The 26,314-nt window shown below is 40.6% G+C and overlaps 1 protein-coding gene across 1 annotated transcript in view; it reads left to right on the top strand.

Annotated features, from left to right (window-relative positions):
* COL4A2 (collagen type IV alpha 2 chain) overlaps positions 1-26,314 on the top strand; it is a 213,807-nt gene that overhangs the window by 149,665 nt on the left and 37,828 nt on the right. Inside the window, exons 19-28 of the mRNA XM_037799948.1 lie at positions 2,795-2,905; positions 3,416-3,565; positions 9,433-9,525; positions 10,676-10,839; positions 13,522-13,594; positions 13,687-13,793; positions 14,999-15,200; positions 15,585-15,644; positions 20,126-20,182; positions 25,759-25,866. Of these exons, the coding sequence (XP_037655876.1) occupies positions 2,795-2,905; positions 3,416-3,565; positions 9,433-9,525; positions 10,676-10,839; positions 13,522-13,594; positions 13,687-13,793; positions 14,999-15,200; positions 15,585-15,644; positions 20,126-20,182; positions 25,759-25,866 (1,125 nt within the window). The remainder of the gene's footprint in view (positions 1-2,794; positions 2,906-3,415; positions 3,566-9,432; positions 9,526-10,675; positions 10,840-13,521; positions 13,595-13,686; positions 13,794-14,998; positions 15,201-15,584; positions 15,645-20,125; positions 20,183-25,758; positions 25,867-26,314) is intronic.

The following is a 26,314-nucleotide window of genomic DNA, read 5'->3' as shown; positions in this document are numbered from 1 at the left end:
TTCCAGATATTTATCACATGAACTACTTACAACCCAGGAAGACTCTCCCCACTTTCATACGTGACCATCTAAGTATAAATGAAAGATTTTTCATGTATTGTAGCTAATGTTCACCTTGTTATTTTAGCTCAACCTTCTAAATTGGCAAAACCATATTGAAATATTATTCTGATTCTGTGATTAGACCACTGGTCTATGAAACTTTTTGAAGGTGCACCCTTCTTGGTTTAAAAAAATGTCTTGAGCACCCCCACCCAATAATCATATGTATATTTAATTATGAGTAATTTATACAATTAAAGTAGTCTCCATAAAGGTAAGAATTTTAGTTCGTGTGGTTTGCTACTATATCCCCAATGCTTAGAATAGTTCCAAGCACATAGTATGTGCTCAATAAAGATTTGCCTGTATGAGTTTTATTTAAATAAAGATGCTCTAATATTTTCTTCCCAAACCTTGGCAGATCATCTGGCTCCCTCTCCTGTCGTATATGTCCAGGTGTCAAGTACTTGCTTTCCTTCTTAAACGTGAACCATCCATTGATTTGTTAACTGCTTTTGTGTGTCTTCTTCCAAACACTGATGAACATATAGAGTAGAACAGGCTCAAGGGCAAAGCCTGGTAGAGGCTCCTGGAGATCTCCCTCTGGTTTGACATCAGTTAATCAATATATTTTGAAATCTGTGTTCCACCATCCACCTAACTGTAGAGCCAACATTTTACCTTCTTATCCATGGTATACAAAATATGTGATAACCCAGAGACCCTGCTGAAAAGGAACATGAGGTTGGTTTGACTTGACTTATTGTTAGTGATTTGGGTACAACGGAAATACTCTCTGTGGGGATTTGGGACCATAATTTTTAAAATTAACATTGGCAGCATCTCCTTTACATTATTCAAAAATGTCACTGACTGAGACCCCAGAATTCATTTAATTTCCCCTTTCACCACACTGGATTCCTGGAAACCATACTGTGGAGATGAAAGATTTAAAAATCATTTTTGCCCACACATAAAGTTAGAAATGCTGCAGTTACCCTCTTTCTACTAGACAGTGTTGCTGCATTATTGGTAAGCTGCGATATTAACCGAGTTGCACCTCAGGGTTTAGAGTTAAAGGCTAATAAACAGATTCTCTCAGGGAAGAGAGGAAAAGAAACATGTCTTTTACAAGGTAGCATTATACAAGCTTGTCAAAATGAAAAAGGGAGAGAGGACACCTGAGCATTAACAGAAATGATCCCAAAGTAATTGAAAATAAAAATAAAAGGAATCTTCATACTTTTCCGAACAAATGAGAAAGTGTATGGTTTTAATTTTTAGTTTGTTTCTTTTTAATTATAAAAATGACTAATATATATATGGTGCTTACTGTGTGCCAGGCAATGTTCTAAGTTGTCCTGATTGCACTTGTCATTGTATTTACTCCCCCAAATGGCCCTAACAGTAGCCCCGTTTTACCAATGGAGAGACTAAGGGACAGGCATGTTAAGTTCTTGTGGGTAATAAGTGGAGGAGCAAGATGAAAACCCAGGTTAACTGGTTCCAGAGTCCTACTTGGCTACATTGCCAACAGCAGCCTAGGTTCGAAGGAGTCATGTTTCAATCCCTTTCATTTGCAACTCAAGTATGGTGTGCAGCAAATCCCCTCATTATTTTAAGGAATTTCCTTTGAGATTAAAAAATTTAGAAACACATATACAATGATGCGCTATCCTAAAAAATTACTAATACCCATATGGCAAACCATCCTATTTTCTTCTTTTTTCTCTCATCTTTCCCAACTATATTCCAGGAAACTATGTTGTATAGTTAAGTGTTGCTATTTACATAGCAAAAGAACATACCAATGCCACTTTGCATTTGTTTATTGAGAGATTAAAGTTTATAAGAGCTTTCGCATAAATTATTCATTCAGCAAACAGTTATTAAAGCCTATCTTGGGCATAGAGCTGAATCTCAGGGAGAAAGGGGATTCAAAGAAAAATCAGGCCCTTCCCCACACTCCAGGACTCCTGGGATGATATGTGTTAGGATTTCTAATCCTGTAAATTTCTTCATTCTTGCTTTAGACCCAGCTTTACTTATTCAACCTGATTTTCCACTAATTCTGTTCACTTGTCCCCCAACATTCCAGCCAAGTTCTGCTAAGCATTTATCAGTTCTATGCCTTGACTCTGGCTGTTCTCCCCTCTCTAAATACCCTTTGTTCCTCCCTCTTCTTCTGCCCTCTTTCCTCTCTTCTCCATCTCTGCCAAATCGCACCCATATCTAAAGCTCCATGAATCTGAGTACCCTTAGCAAGTTACTTCACCTCTCTGCATCTCGCTGTCTTCATTTGTAAAACTGGGATTATAATGCTATCTGTCTCACAGAGATTTTATAGGAATCAAATATATGTAAAGTATTTAACACTAAGCTTAGCCACTCAGTAAGTGCTTAAAAATTGTCTACTTCTTTTATTTTTATTTTCTATAGTCTCTCAATACCAGATTATTCCCCAATCAAAAATAGTAATCCTCTCCTTTGGAGGATCCATGTATCTTTTTGGTACTCCCTGCCTCTATATTGTTGCCTATTACCCATAGGCAACTTCTATCAGCCCTATTTGACTATGAATGTGTTCCTTGAAGACAGGGACTACCATATATTAAGTGTTTTGAACTCCTCACCGTGCTCTTACAATATGCAGGGTATTCAGTAAATATGCATTGACTGAAAAGGCAATCATTTGTTGTGATACATAGGCAATGGTCTCATTCTTTTTTGGGGGGTCCTGTTTGGGTTCCAGGTGTCAGAGGTGACCCAGGATTTCCAGGCGATCATGGGGAACTAGGAAGCCAGGGTGAACCAGGAGACCCTGGCCCCCCAGGTTCCCGTGGCATATCCATCGGAGGTGAAGGTAATGTATCATGGTACCCAAAGCTAAGACCAAAAGTAAACAACAGAACACTTACAAATACACAAGTTCTTTTGTTTTCCTTTTTTCCTTAACATTTTCTCATAGACTAGGCTTAACAAGCTCTATTGTGTCTTGAATATGTTTTTTAGATGACTTCAGAGAACCATTGTACTTGTGGCAATAACTCCCTGCTTAGATTATGCCACCGATGAGCAACTAGCGTGATTCCATCGGTTGGTTGGGAAGAGCCTAGGATCACCAAATGTTGTTTCTGAGGGTCAAAAACAGCTATCAGGCCATTATTTTGGGAAAGGAGAAGTGCTTTTTTAAAGTTGAGAAAATGAAGATGAAATATACCAATGGTATCTGTCACTCAAGTAACTTGGTGGATTGCAAACTCCCTTAGCCCTGTTGGTAGTCACCTATGGACGTACATGCAAATGCAACTGTTAAATGTCAAAAGCTGCTTGGAGGGACTTACACTGCTGATCAATGCTGTTGGAATTTCAGATGAGAAAAGAGGTTTACCAGGCGAAATGGGACCCAAAGGCTTCAAAGGAGAGCCGGGCCTCCCAGCTGTAGTCCGCGGCCCACCAGGAGCTGATGGAAAGCCAGGGCTCCGAGGACTCCCAGGGTCTCCTGGGGCACCTGGACCAGATGGTAAGTGGATGGAAAACTAAAGGGAGGGGACATTTTAGTGTTCCGATAAAGAAGTCTGACACCAGCTGGATTTTTTTTTTAATTCAGTTTTATTGAGATATATTCACATATCATACAGTCATCCGTGGTGTACAATCAACTGTTCATAGTACCGTCATATAGCTGTGCATCCATCACCTCAATCCATTTTTTAAATATTTCCCTTATACCAGAAAAAGTAAAAATAAGAGTAAAAAATAAACATAACAAAGAACACCCAATCATCCCCCCATCCCACCCTATTTTTCATTTAGTTTTTGTCCCCATTTTTCTACTCATCCATCCATACACTGAATAAAGGGAATGTGATCCACAAGGCTTTCACAATCACACTGTCCCCCCTTATCAGCTACATTGCTATACAATCATCTTCAAGAGTCAAGGCTACTGGGTTGCAGTTTGATAATTTCAGGTATTTACTTCTAGCTATTCCAATGCATTAAAACCTAAAAGTATTTTCTGTATAGTGCGTAAGAGTGCCCACAAAAGTGACCTCTCGACTCCATTTGGAATCTCTCAGCCACTGAAGCTTTATTTCGTTTCACTTCGCATCCCCCTTTTGGTCAAGAAGATGCTCTCAATCCCATGATGTCAGATCCAGATTCATCCTCAGGAATCATACCCTATGTTGCCAGGGAGATTTACACCCCTGGGAGTCAGATCCCACATAGTGGGGAGGGCAGTGAGGTCACCTGCTGAGTTGGCTTAGCTAGAGAGAGAGAGAGAGGACCACATCTGAGCAACAAAGAGGCACCCAGGGGGAGACTCTTAGGCACAATTATAATTAACGAGCTTCATAAGGGCAAGCCTCAAGATAGGAGGACTCAGTATACCAAACTGCCAGTCCTCAATGTTTGTGAGAATATCAACCAGCTGGGTTTCTATTTGGGTTTTTCTGCCAAATAATTCCTTGAACTAATCCAATAGGCCTGTGGATTATGGTGTAGAAGTATCTGCTGAGGTCATAATAGAAGCTGGTGTTGGAAGAAGGACAAAACTTTTAAGGCTATTAAGTATCAACAATCCCACATATATTACACAGCAAGGAAGATTTGGCTTCAGTGAAATCAATTCTTTAGGGAAACATCCAAGGGGCACAGTCTAGGAATAGAAGAAATAGCTGTCCCAGTGTTCGTGTGATGAATTCTATACATCTTCTTTCATGGTGGGCCTTATACCTGGACTCAGAGCCTCTCTCCTCTGTTTTTAAATTTTAAACACACTTGATAATCTGCCTTCTCAGCCCTCTGCAGAGTCAAAGCTCTGCAACAGGTGATAATAGTTGATGACAAGACATGGCTGTACTAGTTGTAAAAAGAAGTGCAGCCTTTGGCCAAGGTAGAGACAAAAAAATCTGTGAATGTCCATAAATTAGACAAGCATAATAATCTGAGCTCATTTTCTACCCTTGAGGATATCATGAATCATAGCACCAAACACTGTTTCCAGGTTTTAATGTCAACCATGGTCTCTTTTGGATGAGAATGCTGTTTAAAGGAACAGAGAAATGTACACTACATCTTTGAGCTTGCATTCAAAAAGGTTATTCTACACTTTGGAGTTTAAGGACTATGCTTCAGACATTGTAAAAAATCTCCTAAGGAGAGCATTGCAGCCCCTCAAGAGATTGGATAAATGAAACATTGAGAGAAAATATGTAGTCACACTGTCTCTTTCTATTTGACATTGACCAAAATTTAACAGCTTCTTCTTTTCAAAATATTTTACTTTAAAGTCTCTGACTTCACACCCAGTAATCTCTTACAGTTTCCTATCTTAAGGGAGGAAGAACATGATATTTTCTAGTGGATAGTGTTTGATTTCAGTTAAAAGTCAAATTCAATCGGTGTTCATGCTTTAACTGTCTTTGGAGGACTACCTCACTTTGCCATTTCCAGAAGTAAAATTGTTGGAAGTATTAGAAGTATATTGCTACATATTTCTTCCATTAAAAGGATCAGCAGCCACTTCTCTGATTCTATTTTGTATTCTACAGTACATTTTTAAGTTAAATTAGTTCTGCTTTCCCAATTTTCCTTCAACTGGAAAGTCTATATATTTTTTCCACATTCTTCTGGAAAATGTTTAAGGTTCAGATATTTCTCTGGATCATGAATTTGCCAAATAAATAGCTTGAGTAGCATTCTCGTTAATTTTTTTTTATTATCCTGGAAGTATTATTTATTACTATAACATCTGTGATAAAGCTAAGTTTCTATGCACGTTATATTTACTAAGTAAGTGGTATCTGTTGAGTTTTCCCTTTTTTGGCAACCGAGCATAATACATGAAAAATAAAAGCAAAAAAAAACAAAATGTGCCTCTCAGAAGGACTATGATTAGTCTTAATTTACCATTATTCTTATACCTAAATCCTGTTTTGATAAAGACACGAACACATGCCATTTGCTTTAGTCCGTGGTTTACTAATATAAGTCAACCACAAACAAATTAACTTATTTATGATCTGTATTGCATATTGATGATGGACTTTATAAAACAGATGGAGTGGTATCAACTGAAAATTTTTAAAGCATCTTTTAAAGATATATCTTACTGCCATGAGACACAGTTTCCAAATCACTTTTTTTTTAGCAATCTCTTGTACAAATATCAGCCAACCATAATGACCTTTTAAACATTTTTGTGTATAGTCATAATTTAATATTAATGACTTTGGTTCTCACAGAGTTCTTCAGCTTTTCCCCTGGAATCAAATTGTTGGATTCTCTTCTTACTAACTGCCTTTCACCCTGTTTTATGTTTTGCTGCTGATGAAAACCAGAATGTTTACCCTTTTGAACTACCAGCAGAATCAAACCATGAAGTCAGATTTCTTTCTGGGTGAAATATTTTGCATACTCCTAGTTCCAACTCAGTTAACTGAGTCGAGTATTGAGGAAGCCCCATTGTGTTCCAGAATAAGTCAAAATTCTGCCTGACTTGTTATGGCCATTGCTGCTTCATGAAAATCATATTTAAAACCATGTGAGAGGCTCATCATTATTTTATAGGAATTATCTGAAACTATTGATATATTGAAGGGAAAACAGCAGGAAAGAGGGAGGCTGTCACTTAAGATGGCCACTCTGTGCCCTTTTGACTAGATTTGCAAAGTACCTGATATTTACTCTGTAAGGAACTCCACAATCTCTTTGTCCTTAATATCACATCTCAGATTTAAAATGCCAAAACACCGAAGTATCTGTGGTTAACCAATTCCACCTGTGATACTGCACTTCTCGTAAAATATTGGCAGAATTTGGAGAAATAAAATAAAACCCACGAAGTCCACCACAGGTGAAATTGCTCGTGACCTGGTTGCCAGTTACCCCTGTGGTGCCAAATCCCAGGGATGTTGTTTTGTCTTCATCAGCAATGTCTCAGTGGCACATCATACAGCTAGTCATCCCTCCTTCTTGAGTCACTCCCTTCTTTTGATCTCTAGGACATCCCTTTTATGACATTCTCTTATCTCCACCACCCCCCCCCCCATCTCTCTGGGTACTCTTTTGGCGGCTCCTTGGCTGGATTTTCCTTCTTCTTCCTCTACCCATCCAATAGATATTGGTGTTCCTTGGAGTTCAGTCTGGACCTTCTTCTCTCTATACTCTCTACCTAGGTCAACTCATCCATTCACATGAACTTAAATACAATTTATATTCTAGTTACTCCCTAATTTTGTTTGTAGCCCTGTTCTGTCTTCTGAACTCTAAACTCATACCAGCTGTTAACTTGACACTTAGTCAACACTCTGTTTTACAAACATCTCAAACCTTGTATGCCCAAAATTGAACTCTTGATCTCTTCCTGCATCCCCCAACCAGCATGCCTCTCTCTTGGTCCTCACCTATAGCAATAAAACCAGTAGCTCAAGCCAGAACCCTATGGGTTATTCTGGGCATCTCCTTTACCCCCACACTGAATCCATCACCAAGTCCTGTTGATTCTGCCTCTTGAATCTTGAATCCATCTATTTCTCTTCATTTCACCACCATTGTCCTAATCCAGTCCACCATAATCTCATGCCTAGACTACCAGAATAGACAACCCACTCATGGACCATCTCCCATTCATTCTCTCTCCAGCTAGTGTATACTTTTTAAGTGTAAATTAGATTTTGTAACTTCTTTCCTTAAAACCCTTTAATAGCTTCCTATAGTCCTTGGGATTAAATCCAAACCCTGTTCCTTGGACCACATGGTCCTGTGGTCCACTGACTTTCATCTCCTTCCCTGCAACTCCGCCCTTCACTCACTACCCTCCAGCCACTTGCCTTTCTTCCCATTCAGGGCCTTTTAGACAGTCTTACCCTCTGTCTAGAACATTCCCTCTGCCTCTGCTTGGCTGGCTCTGTTTTATTCTTTATGTCTTAATTTGAGTCACTTCCTCAGAAAGGACTTTCTTGACACCCCATCCCCATGCATTTTAAGTGGGCTTACCCCTAGTACTTTCTGTGATAGCTTCCTGTTTGCTTTCTTCATAGCTCTGGCCATAGTTTAAATTTCTATGTTGGTTTGTTTGCTAATATGTGTTTTCTGGGTGTCTTCACTTATAGGCTGTAAGCATCACTAGGGTCTGTTAGTTTTGTATTCTAGTGTTTACCCAGTACACTCCTAGCTCACTGCCTGGCACAGAACAGGCACTGGATAAATGTTTGAATGAATGAATGAATGAATGAATGAATACCAAATGTATAAGGGATCTAATTACATGGTACAATTTTCATTGCCTTCTTTCCATAAATATGTATAGTTGCATTGACATTCAACTTCTGGTGTTGTTTTCCCAAGCAGGTTACAAAAGTTTTGAAACTTTGGTGCCATCTTTTCCTTCCTGCTTCCCTGTTAGCCTCATTCCTCCTCTCAAGTGCCATGTGGTCGGCAACATGATATATTCATTTGCTTGGAGGATTTTACGTTGGAGCTTATGATCACTACTAGGTTTAACGTTGAGGAAAAGAAAAGAGTGGTCATGGAGACATTTGGATTCCATAACCCGGCAGCGGTTTGTTTCCTGAAACTGCGCAACCTAATTTCTACCACAAGATGGCACTCCTCTCGAATGTGACATCAAGAATTTTGTTGACCTTAAAAACCTATTTCTTATACCTTCACCTGGATAACCCCTGCTTGAGATTACTAGAACCCTGCAGATAATGGCAGGACTTCTGAAGTATCTTGAACTTTGTTAGTGGACTTGGAGGGTCAGGAGGGGTTGTGGAGGCTGTAGCACAAAGTTGAATCCAGATCAGTCACAAGTCGTCTACATTAATTACATTAACTTCATATGTGTATGTGTGTATATGTGTGCACAAAAAAAAGAGAGGGAGATGTGTGTGTGTGTATGTGTGTGTGTGTGGGTGGGTGTAGGGGCAGGGGTTGGACAGCAGAGAACACCCGTTTGGGGTTGGGGAGAGTACAGAAGAGGGACCCAATTAATTTTAATATCTTTTTTTTCCTTTGGGGGAACCAGAAATGTGTGGTAGGTTTGAAATCCAAGTTTTTAGCATGTAAATAAAATATGTGTTCGAAAAATCAAAACCTTTCTTTGAACTCAATTTTTCTCTGAAGGAAAGATTTTTATCTTTAGACTTTAATTGAAAAACTGAAGTCATAGACTCTTCATTTTCATTCTAACACTGAAAGCTATGGCCACAAAACAGTCTAAGTTTTTTTCCTAAAAGGTGTTTGGAATTGGAGTCGATGGGTCCTTTTTGTCCTCTCTGGGGAGACTTATTTGCAAACTTTCCCAACCTTGGGTTCAGTGAGTTACTGGGTCTCTCTGCAGCCTACTAATTTTCCTCTCCCTGTGGGTTTCCTCTTTAGGCTTCCTCTTTGGACTCAAAGGAGCAGAAGGAAGGGTGGGCTACCCAGGGCCTTCTGGTTTCCCTGGAGCTCGCGGCCAGAAGGGATGGAAAGGTAAGTGGAAAACACCTTGGCTTTACTAAGTCTACCTCATCTTCCAGAAGGTTAAATCAATTCTCCTTTTCACCTTAACCTGAAATAAAGATAATCCTCCATTTCTCTACTAGCATCCTTTCTCCCATGGGCAGACATTGCACTAAAAAAGATAAAGTCAACTTTGTTTCCTGAGTACCCTACATCCGGATTGCTCCCCCTTCTCTGTTAAGCCATGTTAATAACTAAATTCAGATGATTCATCCCCAGGGATCAGCTTCAAGAAAGTATAAAAAGGATTTGTAAAGGACTCTAGCCATTGCAAAGTGGTTGTGTCTTAATCATCTCTTTTGATGCTAATGATTATTCCCTGAGTTAGGTATTATTTTGCTAGGCAAGAAGACTGAGACAGAAAAGTGGAGTGGACGTGGCAGCACATCCTGGCATTTAATACATTGGTCTTGCTGATGCACATGGGGCTGTGTGCATGCGTCCAGTCCCCCATTGCGAATGTGAGAAAACTGGTGACAACTGTCGGGACCCAGATCATCTGCAAGGGGAGCCTGGCATTCCCAGTTAGGAGCAATACAACACGTCTCTACCCTGCCTCCATCTATGCCCTGGGGCAGCTGCCCATGAACAGCTAGAAGGGAGGGCGGGGAGTTTCCTCCCTGTTCAGTTGGTGCCTCGGTGCCTCCAAGGCCACGGCTCCCCCCAGGAAGCCCCTGCCCTGTGGCTCTCTTGGCACTGGACTGCTGTAGCACCACGTCCTCCCATCGTCCCTTCAGGCTCAGCGGTGGCAATTGCTTTCCCCCTGTCCCTAGTCTCTGGATTCCTCAACCTCTCTTCTGATTCCCCATACTCTGTAAACAGTCCCATGTCTTAAGAACCTTTAGCAAGCTGAACAGAATACTGTTTTGAGGGGCCCATGACTGCTAACTCATGTAACATTATTAGCCTTGCTTTCCTCATCTAAGAAATGGCCATAATGATCCCTGCTGTGGATTGTGTGATGGTCGAAGAAGGTCATGTATGCAAAGGGCCTGACAGTAGAGCTGTTTAATCAAAGTTGCCTCCTCCTCAACCCAGCTCTCCGTACCCCAGTGCTAAGAGATGTATTAAGTAAATGACTCCTGGATCACCAGTCTCCTCCTTCCCCCTCCCATCACAGGCGATGCTGGAGACTGTAAATGTGCAGAAGGAGATCAGTTCATCACGGGTCTTCCGGGGCTGCAGGGACCCAAAGGTTTTCCGGGGGACAATGGAGAGCCGGGGAAGAAAGGAGACCAAGGAGATCCAGGCCAGCACGGAGTCCCTGGTTTCCCAGGGTTCAAGGTGAGGCAACGGTGCTCCTCTTGCTGACCACTTTTCACAAGGCCAGTACGACGTCCTTGATGCCCATCCAGTTTCTCCCATCCCTGGCTTGTATTTATTAAATTAACCCAGCTTTGGACCCAAAATGCTCATTCACTCCATGCTTCATTCAAAAACACGTACATACACCAAGAAAAACTTTAAAAACTTTTACTGGTGGGAACATAAAATGGTGCAGCCACTTTGGAGCACAGTTTGGTGATTCCTCAAAAGTTAGGGAAAGAGTTATCATATGGCCCACCCACTAATTCCACTCCCAGGTATGTATCAAAGAGAACTGAATGCCCATGTTCACACAAAATTTATACACAAATGTTCACAGCTGCATTATTCATAATAGCTCAAAGTAGAAACAACCCAAATGTTCAAGTGATGAATGGATAAGCAAAATATGGCATGTCCATACAATGGAATATTATTCAGCAGTACAAAGGAATGAAGTATTGATGCATGCTACTACATGGATGAAACTTGAAAACTCTATGCCAAGTGAAAGAAGCCAGACACATATTATATGATTTCATTTATATGAAATATAAAATATCCAAAATGAAATATCCAAAACAGGCAAATCCAAAGAGACAGAAATTAGAGTAGTGGTTGCCAGGGGCAGGGGAGAGGGAAGTGGGGTATGACTCCTAAATGGGTACAGGGCTTCTTTTTCAAGTGATGAAAATGTTCTGGAATTAGATAACGGTGATGGGTGCATGACCTTGTGACTCAACACACTAAAAACCACTGAATTGTATACTTAAAATGGTGAATTTTATGGTATGTGAATTGTAGCTCAATTTTAGAAAAACCACTGACCAGGTGTTAACAGATCAATGATTTCAAAGCAAATTTCAGATGTAGGCAAAGAACTTAAACTTTTTTTTTTTTTTTTTTACTTAAAAATAGAACTGCAGGAGATTTATAAAGTGAAAAACCTATCATTTTACATATTTAGCAACTGATGGAAAAAATGTGCTAAGGACATCTGGCCAAGGACAATTTGAACGATCTGGCTGTATTTCATGGAGCAGGAGACATGCAGCCACTAGAGTTGCTCGTGTGAAGGTCGTGACTCAGAATTGCTTTCTGGCACAAGAGCTTTGCAGGTGGAAATGCGTTCCACTGCTCCATGCCCTGCTCCGTGCCCTGGGAGTTCTCAGAAAACAAATAGGAAAATCAAACAAGATATAGTAGGTGCTATGCTTTATCCCAGTTTTTTAAAAATGCCATCTCCAAACAAGGGTTGTCTAAACTTGTAAAAGTTGCTTACATATTCAGCAAAAGTGCATGTAGTGAGAATTTCAAACTTACCAATGGCAAAACTAGTAGTATCTTTGTTCTTTATAAAATGATCAACTATCTCCTAGAGGCCTGATGGATCCCATTTTGTGTTCCTGAAATATTAAAATCTTCCAAATGTACATACGTTCCCCAACAGGGTTCCACACACACCCACATCATTTTTCATCACACAACTCTGATAATATTTTTGTTACCTTGCATTTTAATTAGATGTTCATGTGTCTGATAACCTCACAAGAGTAGGAACCCTTGAAACTGTTTTACTTTTTTAATATTTGTACTGTTAGTGTCTGGCATAGCACTTGAAATGCGGGAGTCAGTCAATATAAATGAATCCATTTGTTCATCCCTCCATTTATCCAGCAAATATTTATTGAGCACCCGCTGTATGTGAGACACTGTCCCAGTTACTGAAAGAATGTCCACACTTTTCTGCAAAGAGCTAAATCAATATATCAAGTATTTGTGGAATTTTCTAGGAGAAAGGAACTCATAATTACTTTTAACATTATGTTTTCTTAAACCAACACTGAAAGCCCCATATTCTTACAGAAAACATCTACCAAGATCTGCCAAAAACTATTAAAATACAGTTCTGAACTGCTAACATGTTCATTTCTACTTGTTGAAAGAGCTCAACTAGATTATACAGCCTAAAACTTGAGTGTCTGTGTAATAAACATGTCTCTAAGGTATGTTTTTCCCCAGCCTTAACTTCAGTAAGTAGAACAAACTATCAATGAAATTATATTTATTGTTCTCAATATTAAATGACCCACAAATATTTATCCCTTATACTTGGAAGATTTTGACTGTTTGAATTCTGAATAATTGTAATTAATAGTAAGAAGCCTTGTGTTTTAGACCAGTGCTTCCCAAACTTCGATGAGTATCTGTGTCCCTGAGGACTTCGTGGAAATGCCAATTCTGATTCAGCAGGTCCAGAGCATACCCTTAGATTGTGCTGTTCTAACAAGCTCCCAGGTGATGCTGGTCCATGGATTGCACTTTGAGTAGCAAGCTTCTAGGTCCATACTGTCCAACATGGTAGCTGTTAACTACCTGGAGCTATTTTTATTTCAATTTCAATTAATTAAAATTAAATAAAATTTAAAATTCCTTTCCTCAGGCCCATTAGCCACGTTTCAGGTGTGGGTAGTGGCTCTTCTAATGGGTAGCCCAGCTAGAGAGTATTTCCCACATCACAGCAAGTCCCTCAGACAGCACTGTGCTAGATGGTAGACAATTGAACTCAATTGTGAGCTGAAATTTGTTGTCTCCTTTCCTCCCAATTGCTTAGATGTCCTTAAGAGTATGAAAGAGAAAGGAAAATTTTTGTTTCCACAGGGAACCCCTGGAGATCTCGGACCTCCAGGACGGAAAGGAGAAAAGGGAGATTCTAGAACAATTACGACCAAAGGTGAGTGCATTTACGGCCGCGTATTCGTGAAGTGTGTAAGCTTGCTGTGGGTGCTCTGTACAGATGGATTCACACTGCGGATTCTTTCCCAGGTGACCGGGGACAGCCAGGTGTGCTGGGTGTGCCGGGAGTGAAAGGTGACGACGGTGTCCCCGGGCGTGATGGCCTCGATGGATTCCCAGGCCTTCCAGGGCCTCCTGTGAGTAGTCACTGACCGTGGGACAGGCTCAACCCCATCGTCTCGACAATTCATGTTCTTAAACTCTGAAGCAAACGTTGCCATGAAAGTAACTCAGTGCGTAGGACAGGACCATTCTGTGTTTTGATGAGCAGAAATCATATTTTTTTTTTTTTTAGGAATCAGTGTACTAGGTTGAAAGCCAAACCAAGAGTGAACATTTAAAGAGTAAATAAAGATTCCTCCTGGTGTAACACAGAATAAGAACACCCCCCCCAAAAAAAAAACTGAATATTTTTAAATGGGAGGTGGAACCTATTTTTCCAGAATAGGTTGTGAAATGTACAGTTTCGTTTCTACAATAAATAGACACCAGTTCTAAAGGTAGGGAAGTCCATTAGAGTGTAAAGACCCCCAATCTCCTTTCTTGGGGGAAAGCTGGAGTCAGAGGTGGAGAGAGATGACAATGTCAGCTTGTTCTTTCCTTTGCCTTTTCTCCTTGTTCAGATATGCTCAGCACTGAGCCTGAGGTCCGTAGTTTGTGACTGTGCCAGCGTCATTCCTTCTAATCTCTCCAATTTTCAGTGCCTCCCTCCCCTTTTTTCAGTCTACTATTTCCCACCACAGATTTCCTCATCTGGTTAGTGTTTTCATTAATAGGACATGTCATTGTGAAGTACTTCCCAGCTTCTCTTCTTTTCCTGATGCTATAATCTCTCCTTGTTTGTAATGGCCCCACAGCTCTTTCTTTCTCTAATATATAAATTAAAGGTTTCCTTTCCTTTATTAACTTATTATCCTTTGTGGATAGTCAATACATCACACATGCTAAATTATAATGATAATAAAAAGTAATGTGTTCCTACTTCCATTTATCTCTATCTGTACCTTAACTGTTCTCTTACAGAATTCCTTCTGTAACTGAAGGTCCAAATTTTTGCAGGAAAGCTAGTGGGGAAAGAGAAAACTAAACAAATACTCAAATATAAATGTATGCCTTCCTGAACTATCTTCTGTTATATTGCTCATAATTGTTGTAAAATCCATCGCCGATGTTTGTGACTTGGTTAGACCATGACTGTAAGTTACTATTGATCTATGTTTTCTTTCTCTACTTCTGTCTGTTCTGTATCCATAGCACAGAATTCATGGAGCTGGGGACTGGTAATTATGGCGATCATTGGTGTTTGTATATATTTTAAGAGATAAACCTAATTTTTACACAGGGTGATGGCATCAAAGGCTCCCCAGGGGACGCAGGTTACCCAGGAGCACCTGGAGCCAAGGGCGCCACAGGAGAAGTGGGTCCCCCAGGATTAGGTTTACCTGGCCCAAAAGGTGAACCTGGTTACCCTGGAGATGCTGGATTGCCTGGCCCACCAGGCTTTCCTGGTCCTTCTGGCCCCCCAGGAACTCCAGGACAAATAGGTATGGAGGAGTCCTTTCTTTTCTTTCGTTGTCCCCAGACACTGTTTAGTCCTCTGTTCTTCTTCAGCAGTGGAAAAATTTCTCCATGGGTTCATATGAGAACAATGTGCTTACTTTATCAGCTCTCAGCATGTGCAAATGATTCCCCAACTCTAGGGTTTCCTCTACCCATCCACAGCCTCCTCTCACCAGCTGGAGTATGGAGCCTCTGCATGTAGTAGTGAAGTACAGCGGTTATGCAATGAAGTTCAGAAATGGACTTGCAGATCCCCTGCCTGTGCTCCCACCTTCCCACCATCAACACACGCTCATACCCTTGGATCAGTTCATAACTTTCACTTGTTCCAAAATTGCCTCACTTTTTCCTTATGCCTTTTCTTCTAGATTGTGATACAGGTGTGAAAAGACCCATTGTAGGTGATGGACAAGGAGCTGTCCAGCCAGGTACTGTAAGAAAGATCAGGTAGCTTTAGAACTCTTTAAAACTTTTGGTTTATAAAGTATATGACTCATTGACAACTGCTTATTGAGTTCCTGCAGTGTGCTTAGGGCTGCAGTAAAAAATATAAATTTTTGTGCAACTTGGACTGGTACCCCATTGTTCTAGTTTGCTAATGCTGCGGAATGCAAAACACCAGAGATGGATTGGCTTTTATAAAAAGGGGGTTTATTTGGCTACACAGTTACAGTCGTAAGGCCGTAAAGTGTCCAAGGTAACACATCAGCAATTGGGTACCTTCACTGGAGGATGGCCAATGGCATCTGGAAAACCTCTGTTAGCTGGGAAGGCACGTGGCTGGCATCTGCTCCAAAGTTCTGGTTTCAAAATGGCTTTCTCCCAGGACGTTCCTCTCTAGCAAGCTTGCTCCTCTTCAAAACATCACTCACAGCTGCACTGAGTTCCTTCTCTTTGAGTCAGCTCATTTATATGGCTCCACTGATCAAGGCCCACCCTGAGTGGGTAGGGCCATGCCTCCATGAGCATATCTCATCAGAGTCATCACCCACAGCTGGGTGGGGCACATTCCAAACAAACCTAATCAGGACCAAAATGTCTGCCCCACAAGACTACATCAAAGATAATGGTGTTTGGGGGACACAATACATTCAAACTGGCACACCCATCTGCCTCAGTTTAGAATCAAAGGCAAGCTAAGAAAACACAGTGCTGTTAAGTCATACCCACAAATATAATGCTCACCTACATCAATTTATAATAATGGCAAGAACCCAAGAACATTTTCATATTTAAGAATATTTTCATACTTAAATTTTTCATAATTAAAATTATACATATAGTCATCTCTCTGTCAATAGCTCTATCTCTGTCCATATACATATAAAGAGCAACTGTGAAATATTTGCTTGCTGTATAGGGTAAAGAGCAAGTCCAGACAGAGATCAGAATAGAAGGATTTGATCTAGCTGTAAATGAATGCTATAAGGAACAAGGTTTGACAAATAAGAATAAGCTATATAGAAGATCCTGAACCGAGGTTTAGTGGTGGGCAAGAGGAGAGGAGAGACACTGTCTGGATGTTGACTTGGCTGGCATGGGAACGGCAGTCTCCAGGATAGACTTAGATTTTGGAAGTGGGAGGCTAGGGAGAAAGATGAGTCAAAGATGCTAATGGAATATTAAGTCCAGAGAAGTATTTGGAAGACAGAAGCCAAGAGGATGTGTTTTGCATATAGCTTAAGGTGCTGGCAAAATATTTGTTCAGTAGCAGTTCACAACTGGTGGTTGAAAGTTAAGGTCTAAAACTCAAAAGACAGGCTTAAAGATGTAGTCACCTGCATGGAGGTCACAGCTGGGGATGTGGGAGCAGGTATAGAGCAGGGTATAGAGCAGGGATGACAAACTCAAATGCTGTCAGAGAATAGGCCAGTAATGTAAATGTGTGAAAGCCCATAGGTGTAAGACTCTGGGGACTGGAGAGACTGTGCTAGCTAGAGGCTATGTCCCAACTAAAGACAGTCAGATTCTTTTTAGGATACTGGGCTAGGCAGTTTGCACAAAGGTAACACACACAAAAAAAAAAGCCAGAGAAAAATCTTGTAAATGCCTACATTCTGTGGTTGGAAGGAGAATGAGGCGCCAGCAAGACCACATAGAGTGGCTTTTAGTGAAGTAGAATGGGAACCAGGGCATTTTAGTATCAGAGAAGGGAAGAGAGGGTCTCATCAAGTTGTGAATAACTAAGGATGAGGTGCTCCAGAAAGTTCAAGAAGGATAAGGGGAGTCAGACAAACAAGCCAACAATCACACTGTGGAACCACCATGGACGGGGCCATGGGAGCCCAGAGGAGGAGCTCCTGAGTCAGACTGGAGCAGCCCTGACCTCAGTGAATCAGGACTGAGGTCACCTGCTGACAGCAAGGGCCTGCAGAGGTGGGGCTGGAGTCATAGGGTGGGGAATGTCATTGGGAACCAATAGAAGATGAACAAAAGTATTTGCTGAGAGCCAGGTGGGTGTATTAGTGGTAGACCCAGCCCTTTGTTTCAGACTTTCTTCAGCGACATTTAGCATCACGTAGCATATGTGGAAAGAGTTTTAGAAGATCAGAAGAGAAAGAACATTTTAAGGGTGCTTACCGTCCTATCATTGCTTATAGTAGAAATATCTAATGGAAGCATCCAAGTCAAGTAGAGCGTGGATTCCAAACTGGTGATAATGGACTGGAAGACTAAAGATGGGCCAAGAGATTAAAGGCCATTGCATGGCTTATGACCACATTCAGTAGAAATAAGGGTGTGGGAAACATGGCTTGTAAACCAATTTTTATCATGGGGTTATTCCCAAAGCCCAGTGTCTTGGATGTAAAGCAATTCTGAGCCATGACAAGATCCAAAGATGTCTCCAAACCATGGAAAACCAAAAACATGTGGGATGAAGGTGACAAGATTGGGAACTCATGAGCCAGTACTGAAGGTTCATCTACAAAGATGTTGATGACTCTCATGAAGGGCTCAAGGTCAGAGCCAAGAGGAAGACAGTGAACCAGGGGCCCAAATCACTGATAAAGAGGGGATGTCGTATAGTTTTTCACACCAGAAAATTGAAGATGAGAAGCAGCCAAATAGAAAAGTGGGTGGAAAAAAGTTACTAAAGAATAGTAGAAGAAAAATGATCAGAAGAGAGGGAAGACAGGGAAAACAAGCAGAAAAGGAGAGTAGAGTATTCTAAAAACTTTAATATTTACTCACCAGTGATTCAATGGAAATCGGTTAAAAGATCTTACAGTTTCCAGCCTTTAACTATTAAATCATTCACTCTGGGTCACTATGCTCCTTTGAAGTCTTAGTTTAGAATGCATGTTAAAAGATCTTCATATAGAAAACCAGACATGAGTGTGGTCACTAAACCAAACTTTCCTTTGGGTTGAAATGAAGCTGCAAATAATATGTATTATATGGTTAGATGTGCCTATATTGTTTTAGTAATTTAAGTGACCAAAAGTTTATCGCTGTTTTTATTTTCTTCAACTTTCAGTTAAAATAGGCTAACATGGTCTTTTAAAAGAGGCACCTAAATGTTTCCCTTATTTTGTATACTGATTCAGGATTTAACCACTAAAGAAGCTGATAATATTGAAGAATTAGTTTGAAAAATATTATAATTGCTTAGTTGTTTTTTTATTTATTTATCAGTTAAATGTAAAGCTGGAGTTATTTCCCAAATAAAAAAATCAAAGCCAGAAAGTGACCAATATATTGCCTGTGTGGATGTAGACCTTGGTGTACGTGTGGGTCCCCAGGGCTGTGCCGTTGACCTTCTAGCTCTTAGAGACTTGTGCCTCCATGGGCTCCTTCCTTTATAAAAACTATTAAAATTATGACTATATTGATATAAACACAGATACAATCATATTATATATTAAAACATTTTTAGGTGTCAAAGTTCAATTATTTCTTCTAATTTAAAATAAATTAAAACATTTCATGAGCCCCTAAAAGCAGTGTGGGTTCCATGCACTCTGCCTACTGGAGACATTGGCCCTGGCTGTGCCTTTTCTGAACAGTTTGGAATATAAACCCCCAGCCTGGAATGAGTGGATCGTGTTTGATTTCCATAGCACCAACAGAGTACTCAGATTTGCAGTTGTTTGATAAACACTGAACAACAGTACATTACATGAATAACAACCCGATAGAGAAAGAAAGGCGTCCAACCAGAAAAGCGTCGGCGCATTCCAAATTGGGCTTACAAAAGCTTTGCGTGCCAGCACTGAGTTAAAAGTAAAGGAGGCTAAAGCTCTCTGCAAACTTTGGCCGTTAAGTCAGGCCAAGATATGGGAGTCTGGCCCAGATTCTCAGGCAAACAGACAAAAGATATCTCCCAGAAATACTGTGCTAGCAAGGGGGCTTTCTTGGACGAAAGCCAGCCAACAAAATACCCCTGTTCCAATGTCAGTGCTCACTAGCCATGCAACCAGAATGGCTGCAGCTCTAGTTTAATCTTGCTCTGCTCAAAGCAGTTAATTGCTGTGGTTAATTCTAAAAGTATACAAAGTCACAAAGGGAAAGCTGGAGAATTTCTTTTGAAATCATAAGCTGTCTTCATCCAGTAATAGAGATTTCCACACAAAGGAAAGACGTTCACATTGACTAATCAGAGAAGACCCAAATTAATTCAGTCTGTGCTGAGGCTCTTGCTCTAAATGAGAGAATGAATCATTTGCCAGCACAGTACTAGCTTTTATTTCACTGTACTTACTTGATTTGCATTTTATATTAATATTCTGATTTCATCCCACAATGGATTTAAACTTATTTACATCAAAACCAAGATTAATTACATAATTAATCATAAAACAGCAGCCTTTTTGTATGGCCGTTGTTTTTTGACTTTAGCACTATCCAAAGCCATGAGACTCAATATCAAAGATGGCTTCAGCTCATCTCTTTTCCTCTCTCTTCCCAGGTTGTGTTGGAGGGCCCAAGGGACTGCCAGGCGTGCTGGGACCACCAGGCCCCCCAGGTGATGTCCTTCGGTGAATTTGAGAGCATGTCCAGTCTTCCTCTTCGCGTCTTCATTTTTCTCTTCCCTCTTCTCCATCTTTCCTCTGCCCCACTCCACTTCTTTCTACCCCAGGATATTGCAGTGTTCTGCCACCTTGACAGTCTACCATGAACTATTACAGTTTCTATAGGAAACTATAGAAACTTTCTACTGGAAGCACACTATTACTCATGGCTATTTAAAAAAAAAAAAAAATGCAGGTGGTAATTGACACCTAGTTGAATCCTAGGCTTAAAGAAGAAAGTTCCTGTCAAAAAAAAAACACTCACCCCCAGCAGCTGTTTGTCAGAAATGACATAAACATTAGTGTACACATATATGGTGACAGAGATTTAGAATCAGGGCTTATTTCTTAACAGAGAAGCCTCCTCTTTAAGACTGGAAAGGAAGCTTTCCTCTTTGTGTATTTTTGTTTTCTCCCTTTTATGTCCCAGGGTATAGGGGAAGAGCTTATGGGAGAAGATTCTTTCTTTTGAATTTTGTCTCTAGAACAAGACTTTTATCTGCTGGGCAGACTGATCACCCCAGTGACAGAGCCCATGGGAATGTGTGGAAGGGGTCTCTTTAACAGAGCCCGGGTTCTAGAGTCACGCTTGGCTGCCCACTCCGTGGCGTGGCATTTCCAGAGCCTCAGAGATGGGACTGAGAGACCACAGCTGCTCTGGGATGCCTGCCTTTGATTTGGATTTCGTTCACCAGTGGATTTTAGTGTTTCCATGGTGGTGAATAAGTAGCAGGACACACAAAGCAGAGGACATTCCAACCATGCCTTCTGATCACCTTAAGCAGAAGATGGAATTTAAGCCATGAGAAAGCACCACTGTAGGAATTCATGTTGTCTATGTCAGTAAAACAAAAAAACAATCGGTTCTTCAACCAGCACAGTGGAAGGTCAGCTCAAGGAGATGGTCTGTTTAATCTCTCTCCTCGGCTGACTGGGACAGGGCAAAGCAAGGCACCCTGATCACCTCACTAACGGAGTCACTCAGATAATCCCGTGTGGAGAGTGGGAGACGTGCAGTCAGAAAAATCTGTGTCAGTGCCCTAGTTTTACTGCTAATTAGCAGTGTGGCCTTGGACAGATCACTTTTTCTTTCTGGAACTTAGTCTCCTCACCTATAAAACAGATGAAGACAGGTGTTCTAGACTCTTCCTACTTCACAAATGATGCTCTTCAACTGTGGTTGAGGTACTATATAGACTATAAAGGGCTAAGCCAGTGCAAGATAGAGAGTAGCATAAACAACCCTCAAAACAGGAAATGCATACTAACTTCCTGTGTGTGTCCTGAACTTTAAAGGCATCTTCAAGTTGCACAGTGCGGGATCTGCAGATGGTGGGACAAAATGCAGAATTATCATTTGCACCATGAAACAGAGTTAAATGTCCCTGGTGTTGTTTTCTAAGAACTGCCCATGTATCTTCCTCATTCCTTCACCCACTGTGGTAGACTTTGACCTTTTTTCCCTGCTGTAACTCAGAAGAAGTCTGTCCATCAATGGAGTCCAAGATGTTTCCTGATGCAGCAGTCCTCAAACTGGGTGACAGTTCCTGTGGGAGAGGGTTTTGGGGTGCGAGGGTTCTCAGATTCTGCAGTGGGCTAGATTTCAGCAGTAACTGGGTGGAAGGAATACATAAGTTGGGGTTAGGGGAAGAGGATTTTAGTGAACTTATTTTGAAGAAATGAAGCTTAATGAGGTCATAGGTTAAAAGAGTCAATATTTCTGATAGACTAATACTTAGTCCACATGATGATCATTCAAATGTGCAACAAGCCTAAAATTAAATGTGAAAAAACAATATTCTCTGGACATCAGCAATGTATAAACTGCCTTCTCTTTCTTTTGTTTTTAAGTTAAACTCTGCACCGGTCCCTGAATAGAAAGATAATTTGCTTCTTGCTAAACACTGACGTGGATAGTAAACATACACAGCCCACAGTCTAAAGTGTTATGTCAGTTTGCTTTCATAACTATGATAGTTTAGTAAACAGCTTCCTTGAGATTTTAGAGTTTGATGGTTTCTGTTGAACTACAGTTGTAAGCCCTTGATCCCTGGGAATGTTTGAAAGATTTTTTAGAATTTTGAAAGTCTTTACCATTTATAGAAACATGGCATTCCCTACCCCTATTTTGCTGTTAGAATCTAATATCTAACTAGGTCCCTCATCTGTCTATCTCTCATCTTCCTCATTCTTACTAAAGCAGAACCCTTTCACAGGGTCTGGGATCCTAAAGCCAAATTCATTTGTGTACCATAGGGATGTTTTAAAATTTGAATCAAGTTTTAAAATAATGATTCATCAGCTTAAAAAAATTATATTTAATGCTTCCTGCACATATTGATCTCACAGGAGTGAGATATCTTATTTTCTTGAAGTGTCAATGGATTTCAAAGGCAGTATATTGGTGTTTGTGTCCTGTTTTCCCTTTTAATTAAAATTCCTTTTAGGCCTGACAGGGATTCCTTTTAGGAACTGACTTATGAGTTGAGCTCATCTAATACATCTCTTCAGAGCAACTTGAAAAATGTGTCTTTTACTTTAGTTTATCTGACTTTATATTCGTGTAAGTCTTCATAGATGTAAAGCCTTTTACTAGGTTTATCAATCACATTTATTTTTATAGATTGACAAAGTATATTGAAGTTATGAAATATATATTCCTATAAAACCAAGTTTAATTGAACTCCTATTTCCTCATCAGTCAGAATTTTAGGAAAGCTTAATCTTCTGTAAGATTGAACAATATTTGGAAGTGACTCTTAACACTGGCTCTCCCCTGCCCTTCAGTCAAGTTTAAGGGTTTGTTTGAAAGTATTGTGTTACACCAGGGAGATCTAAGTGGATAATTTTATTAATGGGAAGTTTTGGATAGTCAATGCATTTTGGAGGGCATGAGTAAGGTGGAAAAGTTTTACATGCATATACAGTGTGATTTTTTTCAAAAAGAGTCATTCCTGTGCTCCATTCTTGTGCTCACATCAGGAAATGTGGTGGACAGTTATCCCATGACTTTTTGATCACACACATTTGTTGTTCCATACTCATTCCCTACAAATATTCTAAATGTTTTCCTGGGATATTCTAGCATTAAGCAAGAAGGTTGATGAGTTTACTTCCCCATGACGTCAGTAACTGGGAAACCTTTCCATTCTTATTGATTTTGTTATGGAATGTAAATGTCATTTATCCCAAAATGCACACTGAGCCCATGATTTAGGAGCTTCAATGTCCATGTAATTATTCCTAGAAATCTGAGAATCTCCGGGTGCTTTTTGTTTTTTCCTCCCACTGAGTCAGTAGCCACGTTCGCTGTGGAATACAGCACCTCAATCTTATTCTCTGATTCCCCTTCTCACACTCCCTCATCCTCACACTTCCCTTTCTGCCTTGATTTATTTTTCATAAGCTGGATTCCTCATTGAGAAACCAGCATCATTTTATAACCTGGATGGAACATATTCTCAGTCAATTTAGGGTGTTGTGCAGAATTCAGCCAGGCAGAGCAAACCACCAATTCTAGTATATGAATGAGCTGTCTCATTTGGAAAAGACATTTTTATTGAGGTCACGAGGTCAGAATATAACAGCTAGCCTGGTAAATATTAGCACCAGCTAATAGAGTTGGGGCATAGGTATGTCAACAAAGATAGAGACTCTACACCCATGTAAATCCAGGCAAAACTAACTACTTTAGGAATAGAAATTTCTAGTAGGGGGTAAAAAAAAAAAAGGAATTTTTAAACCTGGTTGTACTTACATTCCAAATTTTGAACAAAGACTTGGGAAAACATACATTATCTTTTTTTTTTTTTTTTTTTTTTTTTTTTGTCCTTTTATTAAAGAAGGATGAGGAGGCATAGAGGAAGTAAAGAAGCAGAAGCCAGGAAGCTCCTGGTGAATCTTCTGGGCTGAAGCCAATAACAAGAATGTCAGGGCTCCCTCTCTGAGCCCAGAGCTCCCCAGTGTCAGGAGAAAGACAGGGCTGGCTCAGCAGCACCAGAAGGCTAAACTCTGACCATGTCTACACGCTTGCTCCTCACAGCAGATGTTCTCAGGTTTCCTCAGCTGTGTGTGAGGAAATAGAAAAGAGTGGTTAACACGACACTGGATACACTTAATCTGACTGAACACGATTGGGCTGGGACCCTGGAGGACCCAGGCATCAGTATTTTTTCAGAAACTCCTCAGAAGATTTCTAAAGTGAAGCCTGAGTACAGAGCCAGAGTTAGGGGCTGCCACAGGCAAAAGGCTGAGAACTCCACTGACTGACCAAACCTTAGGAATATGAGAGCAGGCCTGTGCTTGTCACCGTCAGTGGATCTGCTCACTGGGCAGCATCCTCTCCCAGTCATTCAGCTTGCTAGGTTCCTTCTGCCTGGTTTGTTGCTTGCAGACTGTCCTTCAGTGAAGTAGAAAGTCGTCGTTTGGTCTCAGGAGCCCCGTTCTTGACCCCCCTCTTCCTGTACAAATCGTCCACGATGAGGAGATCCTCCTAGGCCTAGCCAGGGATTCATGACAAAGGGTCCACTGAGCTCCAGCCAGTGATGCTTCTGATCTCATGTCTCTTGACACTGACAATGTATCTGGTGGAGATAGTGCCAAAGAGGAGACAAGTTTCCTAACAATTCCCTGTTTTTAAGGAACCTGTGCTCAGTGTGTTTGCAGACCTTGGCTTATGAAAGAACTTTCTAGGAATTGAGTCCCTGATGATCAGAGAAGACCACACCTGAGGCTTACAACTGGATTGGAAACATAATCTGAGGCTCAATCACTGGCACTAGGCTCCAAAGTCAGGTTCTGGGTTTCTGTGACAACCACGCCATCACCCTGCCAAGGCTAATTATTTTTTACTTCGTAGACAGGACTCCCCAAATAACTTTAAACCCCTTGCATGCTTCATACCTGACGCTTCCCTCTTCCTGCTGCCGTCCGCACCACCTCTTCCAAGAAGGGAAGGGTGGGTTTGTGTCACACAGCATCCCCTTCCTGAAGAAAAGCTGGGAGCAGAAATGAAAAAGTGTGGAAGTTCAGTTTTGTGACATTAGTGAGAACACCAATCTTTTAATTATAAGGACATTTATTGAGCTCGCACTGTGTGTCAAACACTGTTCAAATGCTTGATGAGAGTTTTCTCATTTACTCCTCACAGTACCTCATGAAGTAGGTATTATTATTTTCTCCATTTTACAGATGGGTAAACTGAGGCACAGAGCACTTAAGTAACTTGTTCAAGGTCACAAAGATAGTAGAGGTAGAGCTAGGATTCATACCCAGGCTTTCTGACCTCAGATCCTGAGCCCTTCGTATACTCTAGAAACTTAACATTTAATATTATTAAACATGATTTTTAAAGACTGAAAATCATTCTATAATCCCATAGGTGCTGCTCTGACATCTCCCAGTCTCATCATTTCCCATTTTCATTAGAGGACTTAGGTCAAGTGTAGAATCTGATTATATTCCATTAATCTACTGGTGGGGCTTCCTTATGGGAAACTGACTTGTTTTATGGTTTGTTTGGGTTGTTTAGGTACCAAAGGCCTCCAAGGAACACCAGGATTCTCAGGAGCTGATGGACCTCCAGGGCTCAAGGGTTTTCCAGGAGATCCAGGTCGGGAAGGATATCCAGGACCCCCAGGTAGGCCAGGGTTGAACCTCCATTCAGCCCCTTAGGTTTGGAAAATAACCTGTGATCAGAGATACCCAGCTCTATTATCTTTTAACACTTAGAAACTATTTCAACAAATATTTGGTTACAACTTTTGTACTTATTCATGAGAGATGTAAAATATTTTACTTTTTCATCACTATTATTGTTTTAGCACATACTGGAATTTTTCAGAAGTTACCTACAGACCTTGCAGTAAAAAAAGAGGTATTATAGGTGCTCCAGATAATACAGAAAGATTTTTTTCCTCTGGCTGATATTAAACATTTTAAGGACGGGATGATGTTAGTCTCTTCTAAGGTTATTATCTGCAGTGATGGCCTGCCCTTCATTAATTCACAATTTGCTGGTCACTCACCAACTATTATCCAAAGAACATCCATGTTTTGCCTTTCTATGCTTTGCCTGCTCACTCTTC

This window comes from Choloepus didactylus, chromosome 12 (assembly GCF_015220235.1).
Source record: "Choloepus didactylus isolate mChoDid1 chromosome 12, mChoDid1.pri, whole genome shotgun sequence".
NCBI lineage: Eukaryota > Metazoa > Chordata > Mammalia > Pilosa > Megalonychidae > Choloepus > Choloepus didactylus.
The sequence above is the reverse complement of the archived record's forward strand: the minus strand, read 5'-3'. Positions and strand labels throughout refer to the sequence as shown.